The 10159-nt window shown below is 39.3% G+C and overlaps 1 protein-coding gene across 1 annotated transcript; it reads right to left on the reverse strand.

Annotated features, from left to right (window-relative positions):
- Positions 1–147: 147 nt before the first annotated feature.
- LOC120192303 (WD repeat-containing protein VIP3-like) lies at positions 148–1528 on the reverse strand. The gene is made up of 2 exons (XM_039195091.1): positions 1153–1528; positions 148–871 (listed from the first exon to the last, which is right to left on the reverse strand). Exons 1-2 carry the CDS (start codon positions 1501–1503, stop codon positions 257–259), a joined length of 966 nt encoding a protein of 321 aa, XP_039051022.1. The 5' UTR covers positions 1504–1528; the 3' UTR covers positions 148–256.
- Between the last annotated feature and the right edge of the window lie 8631 nt (positions 1529–10159).

Genomic DNA, 10159 nt, shown 5'->3' on the forward strand with positions numbered 1-10159 from the left:
ATTTTACTTGTGGCTTTATTATGTGAATTTTGATCTAGACTGCTTTACTCAGCATCGAAATCATCAATTAGCCACATTTAATGAATGATGTTCCCAGACAAAAAACAAAGTGAAAATCACAGTACGGGTTTCATCTTGGGCTGAAAGTAAAATAAACAGAACAAAATCTAAAGACATGTTTTCATAAAGCTAAACATGTAGCAACATCTAATAATGCAAACGAATCTCATCATTAATATCAAGAAACCATCACTTGTTAGGAACAATGATACAGTGATATACTCTTGTCATCCGACACACTGGCAAGACGACCCCCTCCACTAGGTCGAAATGCCACTGCCCAGACCTGGTCTGAGTGATTGCTCATCGTCTGTATAGCTGCTCTCATCCTAAAATCCCATAGTCTTACGGTTTTATCACTTGAGCCGGTCGCAATAGCCTCTCCATTGGGACTTACATCCACACTCAACACCCAGCTAGAATGACCAGACATTGCCCCAATTATAGCTTTTCCCTCAGCATCATAGATGTGCACATGACCATCATCTGACGCTGAGTATAGCTTCCGTCCATTGGGTTCAGGGGAAAACACAAGAGACCTAACAGGCATGTAATGGCCTTCGAGGTGATGTAGAAATTTGGCACGAGCTACATCAAAAACAGAAATCGTGCCATCCATTGAGCCACAAACAAGTCGTCTTCCATCCGGACTCCATGCAACAGATAGTACAAACTTCTTGTTGCTGCTTTTATCAGAGGGCTTAGCTCCTTCAGGACGAGGAATCGATAAAGTTGAAACCAACCTCCATGTTGCAGTGTCCCACAACTTGATTGATGCACTACCTCCACCAGCAACAGCAAGTGTCGTACCCTAATTTTGAAAGCTAAGCTTAGAAAAACACCCAAAACAAATTCGGAAAAAACCCTAGACTGTGAAGGGCATTCACCACAGCACCTAAATGAGAAGTTATAATCGTGAAAATCAATTTCGCCTGCGCTACTCTATTTAGACTCTGTTTGAGGCATTGATAAACCATAAATCAATTTGAATTTGTTTCGTTTGAATAAACAATTCATTTGCATAAATTGATACATTAATCAATTTCCAGAATTAACCTAGTTTCTCAAATGAAGAGTAAAAATAGCGCTTACCTTGGGATTGAATTGCATTTGCCAGACCTCAGAGGGAGGAGCTTCGAGAGTAGCGATAGTGGCGTTGGTGTCAAAATCAAACACGCGGACCAAACTGTCGAGCGAGGCGGTGGCGGCAATCACGCCGGAAGGATGGGCGGCCACCGAAACGACGCCGAGGCAGTGGCCGGTGTTGGTGCGAACGAGATCGAGCTCGTCGGGCCTCCACAGCTTGACGGTTTCGTCGAGGGAACCGGTCAAGAGGAGGGGCGGACGAGAGTTGGTGGCGGGAACCCATGTTGCAGTCCAAACCGACTCGTCGTGAGCATTTTCCACGGATTTTAAGCCCGCCAGTTTCATTGATTTCGCCATTGCATTAAAGAGAACCCTAGCTAGTTGATTTTGCAAGTGAAAGCGGAGCGTAAAGTCCGGAGCTTCTATTTAGAGAAAATCGCCTCAGTGATCAAAAATGCCTTATAATATACGATTTAAACAACTTTTTTTGGATTTGCCAAAATGACCAACAAAATCGCAACGCGAAATAAAAATCGTAACGCGATCCCCAGAATCGCAAATCAGTTTCCAAAATCGCAACGCGATTCTTGAAAATCGCAATGCGATAGTACAAATTCGCATTGCGATTTTCAAGAATCGCAACGCGAATATGAAAATCGCAACGCGAACACATAAATCGCAACGCGTATCCGTAAACCGTAACGTGTATCCGTAAATAGCAATGCGTATCCGTAAATCGCAATGCGTATCCGTATATCGCAACGCGTATCCGTAAATCGCAACGATAATCCGTAAATCGCAACGAGAATCTGTAAATCGCAACGATAATCCGTAAATCGCAACGAGAATCTGTAAATCACAACACTGAAATTTTGGGTATATAACTACGCAACAGCAGCAAATCATAAACTAAATCCCTAAATCGCAACTCATTCCATCTCCATCTCCATCTATCACTCTCTCCGGCGACATCCGTTCCTATATCCAACGACATCCTTCCCAATCCGGCAACAAGTTTTAGTTTTGCAGCTCGTCTGTTTAGTAAATTAATTTACAACCATGAAATCATCTAATGTTGATCATGTTTGGATAGATTTGTGTTTTGGAGGGTCATGGGATAATGTTCATGGTGTTTTACAATATATGCCTTTACCCATGAATCTTCAACTAAAATTGTCTTTACAAAAGTTAACTTATGAAACTCTAATGCTACGTGTTTCAAATAAATTGAATTTAGAGCCCCTAAGTGGATTTAGGCTATCTTATCAGAGAAATGGTAAAGTTTATTTGTTAACCGACAATGAAGATGTTGAACGATTCATTGCTTACATTAGTGTTTCACAAGATGATGTTACATTGTATGTTGTTGAACCTAGAAGTAGTATTGTTGGGTCAGTAGCGGGTAGTAATCAACTAAGTTTTTCTCAAAACCCACAACCTTTCTCTAATCCAAATCCCAATCAACTTTCAGCACCAAATTCCGGTTTTCGTATTGACCAGTTAGACGATGATGAGCCAACAGAAAAAATTGTAAGTACTAGTCAGTATTCGAAATTTGGTCTTGGTCAATATCCGGACTTTGATATTGGTCAATACACGGATTTTGATGATGTTTCAGAAGAAGAAACATACCCTGCGTGTAATGATTTTGATATTGGTCAATACCCGAATTTTGATGATGAAATAGCCGTTGCCGAAGAATGTATTGTTGATGATAATGAGGAGGAAGTTACGACTGTGAATGAACATGTTGAACATCCATTCTATAATTCATATAATCCTTAAGAAGAAAAAGAAGAAGAAAAAGTCCCCGAAGAAAAGAAAATGCCACGGGCGTATAACTGGAATATGCCAGAATTACTTCAGATACCGGAAGAAGAGTTGGTAAAGAAAGCAGTTGATTGTTACACAAAGTTATTCGTATCAAGAAAGATGATTGTTTTGATACAAAGGAAGACTTGAAGATAGCTTTGTATACGAAATGTGTGGAAGATGGCTATCAACTAAAAGTTAACAAATCAAGCAAAGATCGTTTCGAAACAAGGTGTATGATTGACAAAAACTGTACGTGGCGTATGATTGCAAAGAGAATAAAAGATTGCGAAATGTTTCAAGTTAGGACTTTTATTGATAAACATACATGTTCAAGAACCCAAGTTTTTCCTCACCATAGACAGGCAAACAAAAAGGTGTTGGGTGGTTTTCTGGCTGAGTTAATGTTTTTGAATGGCAGGGTATATCGGGGACATGAAATTATGACTGACATGAATGCTCGGTTCAAGATTAGTATATCATATTCTCAAGCTTGGAGAGCCAAATGTTATGCCTTGGAATTGTTGAGGGGGTCGCCAGAAGCATCGTTTGCCCAACTGCCGGCTTATTGTCACAATTTAAAGCTGAAAAATCCTGGGTCGGTAACTCATATCAAAATAGATAGAGATGGACACTTTGAGTTGCTGTTTATCGCCATTGGTGCTACGGTTAGTAAATCAATATAATTTTGTTGACTCATTTTTGTTAGTTACATGCATTTCACATTTAAATGATTATATTTCTTGTGTATATTATTTTGTAGATTCGTTCGTTTATTACTTGCATGCGCCCAGTTATTATAGTTGACGGAGCACATTTGAAAGGTCGATACCTTGGAGTAAACTTATTAGCAGTAGCCATGGATGCTAACAATGGGATATTGCCAATAGCTTACGGGGTTGGCAAATCTGAAACCTCTGATTCATGGACATGGTTTATGGGGCATCTTAGGGATTGCATAGGTCCTATTAGCAATCTGACAATCATATCCGATAGGGCAAACTCAATTGACAACGCTGTTAGAAGGTGTTTCCCAGATGCTTTTCATGGACTTTGTGGTGTTCATTTGTATAGAAATCTAAAATCAAGGTCTGCTGGTATAAAAAAGCACAAATGGACATACTGGAAGGCTGTAAAAGCTTATCGGGAAGTGGATTTCAATAAGCATATAAATTGTTTAAGACGTGTTTTGCCTCAGTGTGCTCAAACACTAGAAGATGTCTGGTTTGAAAGATGGTCAAGAGTACATCAACTTGGAGCAAGATATGGTTTCATGACGTCTAATAGTGCAGAATCAATCAACGCTCTAAGTCGTCATTCCCGGAAATTACCCATTACTATGTTAATGGAGTTTTTTCGAGCCTCTATTCAAGAGTGGTACTACAAGAAAAGAAACCATGCAGGTATTATTTCTTTGAATTCGTAACTTATCATATTTATATATTTTACTAAGTATTGTTTATTTAAATTTACAGGAACATTGGAACATCGTGTTACACCATGGACTGAAAAAAAGATAACGAAACGTGTTGTGAAGTCAACGTCATAGAGAGTTGAACCATGTTCAAACACTTTGTTTCAAGTACTGGATAATAACTTAAATTGGCTAGTCGATCTAAATGCAAAGACGTGTAGTTGTATGAAATGGCAAACATCTGGTTATCCATGTGGCCATGTTATAAAAGTTGCTCTTCATTTAAACCAAGATGATTCAAGCGCATACGCTATGGATTGCTACACTGAAGTTTATCGACAGACTTATGCCGAGATTGTCTACCCTATTCCACATCCTTCTGAGTGGGACATACCAGATGACTTACAAACAGTTTTGCCACCAGCCATGGACAGAAGGCTACCTGGCCGACCAAAAAGTCACGATCGTATACCGTCTAAGGGTGAAGAGAAGAAGAGATCGACATGTAGTCGGTGCAAGGAAAGTGGTCATACAAGGTTGACATGTGGATCACCAGTGCCATCAAAATCATCTTTTCCTCTACCAAAATATGGATCCTCATCAAAATCCAAAGCTCATATGGTGTCAAGCAAAAGGCAATCATCTTTAAAATCCCAATCACAATTGGCTTCACCTTTTGGGACTGTTAACTTAGGTGATTTTTAAATGCAAATGTTGTATTATGTGGATTTTATGTGTGAACTTTTAACATTTTCAGTTGAATTAATGACTCAGGCCAACCATTTTGACTTAACCAACTCTTGTTATTCAGTTGTTATCACTTATTAGGCATGCATTTGACTATCGCAACACGGAAATTACAATCGCAACGAGAGAATCGCAATGCGAAATGAAAATCCCAACATGAAAATCGCAATGCGGAAATGAAAATCGCAATGCGAAATGAAAATCGCAACGAGAGAATCGCAATGCGGAAATGAAAATCGCAATGCGAAATGAAAATCGCAACGAGAGAATCGCAATGCGAAATGAAAATCGCAATGCGAAATGAAAATCGCAACGAGAGAATCGCAATGCGGAAATGAAAATCGCAATGCGAAATGAAAATCGCATTGCGATTCTCTCGTTGCGATTTTCATTTCCGCATTGCGATTTTCATTTCCGCATTGCGATTCTCTCGTTGCGATTTTCATTTCGCATTGCGATTTTCATTTCGCATTGCGATAGTCATTTTTGCCTTCAACATAATGCAGATTGAAATCAACAAAATCAACCATTACATTTCAATCAATTAAACAAGCACAAATAAGAATTATGTTCGCATCAATTACACAAATCAACTTTTACAAATCATCTTTTACAAATCAATTAAACAATCAAAAAATAAGCAATAATTCTTATTTCCAATCATCTACTATTGAATCAACTTTTACAAATCAATTAAACAATCAAAAAACAATCAATTAAACTATTGAATCAACTTTTGCAGCCATACATCATTTTCACGCAGTTCACTTCTGAGATTAACCTGCAGAAACCAAACATTTGCTCAAACAACACTTTCTACACATCTAAAACCTACAAACAACAAATTATTGAATTCTAGGTACTTAACCAAACATTTTCAAACCAAAAGTCTATAAACTTACCAATTGTTTATGGACATTTTTATAACGCGGATGCAGGTAGGCAGCGTCTCGTATATATCGATTTAGCCATATAATGCCGAAACCACAAGCCTACTGCAGCTCTATCTCTATCGGTGGGAGGTAGATACTTGGTGCTTCCCGTCGTCAAACGCTCCAACGCCAAGCATACGAGAGGACCACAATCTCCTCTGGCTCCTCCCGTTTGTTGTGGCGCGGTCTCGTCTCTAATAACTGTAATATTGAGCTTCTTTGGCTTCTTGTTTCCAGAACGAGTCTAATAATTGATCGCATCCAAGAATTTAGCCAAATGAGAGCTCCATCCCTTAATAATATCTCTTAAATCAGCCAATGATATGTAATTTATCATGCTGTCATACACTATTGTCTTAAGGGATGGGAGCTGAAGCTCGACGAGAATCCAATGTTTACGTTCCAAAACAGGGATAAACACCTGCAATCATAAGTAATAATTCATTCATTTGTGCACTTATTTCATAAAACCTTTAAACTCAATCTAAAATAAATACTAACCTTATCGACCTCCCACCATGCAGGATAAAGTTTAGCTTGTCCATTGCCCAAATCAAATGATTCATCTCGTGCATTCTTCAAGTGAACGGCGTTAAAAGACGTCGGCATAATTGTATATCGTATATTTTTATTTTTCTTAAGTTTTCTTATTATTAGAAGACGTGTCACCCACGCATCGATATGCTGTTTTACAAAAAAAGACATATATTAGTGACTTACATAAATTTTAAAAAAAATTAATCAAATTGAAATATAAGAAAAATATAAGACTTACCCCCCATCGAAATAGCCATTGTCTTCGACCCCTAATAATACGCCCCACCAAGACCGATCAAGCAACAAATAGATATCATCGGTGAGCTTGCATATGTCAGTGAAACACCCCTGGCTCCGCTCATGTAGATAAAAATCAACTGCGGTCTTAGCCCAAAGGGTGTTATCCAGAATTGTGTCCGGTAGTTGTTTCCTCTCCTCTTCAGATACCGGTATGGTACTGGCCGGTAACTCATACGAGAGCCAACTTGAATCCATCATGTCCGGCACAACAGAGGGTTTCTCAAGAAGCCTACATATGACGCCATGTGAATCGGGCTCTTGAATGGTGGGAGGGACCTCTTCAATGATGACAGTGGCCTCTTGAACGGTGGGAGGGGACTCTCGAGGAATGATAGGGGGGCCTCTTCAACGATAGGAGTGGACTCTTGAGGGATGACAGGCGAGTCGGGCTTCTTCTTGCGGTGTCTTCGCACTATTGGGGTGTACGGAGACTTAATAGCACGTGCACGCTGTCTGATGCGTGAACTCCGTCGTGTAAGCATAACCCGACGTAAAGCATCCACTCTATCGGGCCGCTAAATAATTAAATACAAAAATCAGTAAATAAACAGACATGATATTTAAACAGTGAAAACAAAGACAAATATGTTTCAAACTTGCATTGTATTCACCCAAGTCATTATTCTATCATAGTTCACAAAATGCATCAGATAACAAAGAAAAATATGTTTCAAACTAATACCCTGAAGTTAGTATTTGTTTTTGTTTTGTCTATTGGTTGAAGTAATGCAATCCATTCAAGTTTCAATTTGCAGAAGAAGAAATAGTTTACTTTCGCAACACGAAACTTAAAATCGCAACGCGAAATGAGAATCGCAACGAGAAACCAAAATCGCAACGCGAAACCAAAATCGCAACGCGAAATGAAAATCGCAACGACAGAATCGCAATGCGAAATGAAAATCGCAACGAGAGAATCGCAACGCGAAATGAAAATCGCAATGCGATTTTGGTTTCGCGTTGCAATTTTGTCGTTGCGATTTTGGTTTCGCGTTGCGATTCTGTCGTTGCGATTTTCATTTCGCGTTGCGATTCTCTCGTTGCGATTTTAAGTTTCGTGTTGCGAAAGTAAACTATTTCTTCTTCTGCAAATTGAAACTTGAATGGATTGCATTACTTCAACCAATAGACAAAACAAAGACAAATACTGACTTCAGGGTATTAGTTTAGCAGAATTGGCAGCAGCCGAACAAATTTACTTTCAACCAAAAGACAAAACAAAGACAAATACTATTTCACAGTGTTAAAGAATACACAGTTTAGCAGAATTGGCAGCAACCGAACAAATTTACTTTCAACCAAAAGACAAAACAAAGACAAATACTATTTCACAGTGTTAAAGAATACACAGTTTAGCAGAATTGGCAGCAACCGAACAAATTTACTTTCAACCAAAAGACAAACAAAGACAAATACTATTTCACAGTGTTAAAGAATACACAGTTTAGCAGAATTGGCAGCAACCGAATAAATTTACTAAGCAATCTAAGTGAAATGGCTAATCTAAGTGAAATTACGAGTAAATTTATCATTAAGTTAAATATGGAAAATCTTAAACTTACCTCGTTGCGTAGAGTATGAACCTCATTCTGCAACGATACTATCATCTCACGTAGAGCGGCAACCTCACCACGTAAAGTTGACACCTCCACACGCCATGCATCATCGTTATCGCGTAGAGTACCGATCTCCTCACGCAAGGCATTGACCTCATCACGTAACTCATCCCGTGGAGGTGGAGAACAAGGAGATAAATGTCGTGGCCTCTTTACCGGTCGCCTATCATGAGGTGATGGTGGAGAAGAGGCTCGATGATGTGACGGGATAGGTGATGGCTCTCGTTCTAGAGGTGTATAGTCGGGTCGATCGGGTGATGGCTCTGGGTGAGGTGATGGCTCTCGAATTGGAGGAAGTGGATGCTGCTCATCATCCGTGCCATCAAAAAAACTCTGACTAGCTTGCCACCAATCAGTGGCAAGCTCTTCCTCCGTGGGTGTCAGTCTTTGTAATGGAATGTTGGCCCCCTAACAATATAAAAACTCAAACAAAGTTAAACGTCTACTATTAATAACTTGTTTATATATTATATAAAAGTATTTGTGTTAACTTACATTATTTATTGTCGCATATGGTATTAAGTCTTCCCAATCCAACAGATTTTTCCTCTTCCAGGAAATAGCCCTGGGAATATCATTTGACGTTTTTATTGCATATGTACGCATGCTGGGGAAAGCCTCGAATATCCAAATCTACAAACAATATAATAACAAAATTAGTAATTGTTAAATAATTAATTATAATTTTAGAAACATTATATAGAAATTCTTACCTTAAAGGCCCAAACAAAGCCTGACAAAGTGTATTTCGACCCATCGCCACGCAAACTTTTGCGGTCATCAAAGGCAGTAGACAACTTAGTCCAGGTAGCTTTCCATATATATGAACCCCACGGAAACAGATTCCATGCATTCAGGTCCTCTACCAATATTATTAGCTCCCGAGGAATAGGTTGTCTGGCCTCTCTACCTAAAAAGCCGGCATACTCGGACAACATCGACGTCATCCATCCGAGTGAAACCAGCTTTCTTATTAAACAATTTCTTCAGGTCGTCGACGTGTAGGTTCGGCTTCTCCATTGACTCATCCGGAAAAACTCGGGATAACCATGATGGGCGGGCGATATGACGAGTGTACCGGCCTACATCATCGTGTCCGAATCGTAGACCAGTGATTAAGCAGAACTCCTTCCGCCCAAAACAAGTATACGTTGGTGGAAAATGAAACCATATCTCTTCCTCACCACGTTGTATACTGTCGGGTAGATTTGATGTCATGGTCTGAAGCCACAAATGGGTCAAATTAGCATCTCCACCCGGATGTTGTACTCTCAGCCATGGCCCGAAGCAGGTTTCCTCAAACAATTGTCTTTGTGCAGGTGAAAGCTTCGAAGCAATTGTAGTGGCTAGGCTAACTTTATTCCTTAATGTCAATGAAGCCGAAAAAAATTTCTACAAAAACAATAAACATACCAAGTTAGATATACCAAAAACTACATTGTGAAGATATACCAAAAACAATAAACATAAAAAGTAGTAGTTTATTCTTGAAACTAAAATTTGCAACACTGTTTTGTCTTTTGGTTGAAATGAAAATCGCAACGAGAGAATGAATGTCGCAACGAGAGAAATGAAAATCGCAACGAGAGAATCGCAACGCGAAATGAAAATCGCAACGCGAAATGAAAATCGCAATGCGATTTTGGTTTCGCGTT

This window comes from Hibiscus syriacus, unplaced genomic scaffold (assembly GCF_006381635.1).
Source record: "Hibiscus syriacus cultivar Baekdansim isolate YM2019G1 unplaced genomic scaffold, ASM638163v2 tig00116974_pilon, whole genome shotgun sequence".
Lineage (NCBI taxonomy): Eukaryota > Viridiplantae > Streptophyta > Magnoliopsida > Malvales > Malvaceae > Hibiscus > Hibiscus syriacus.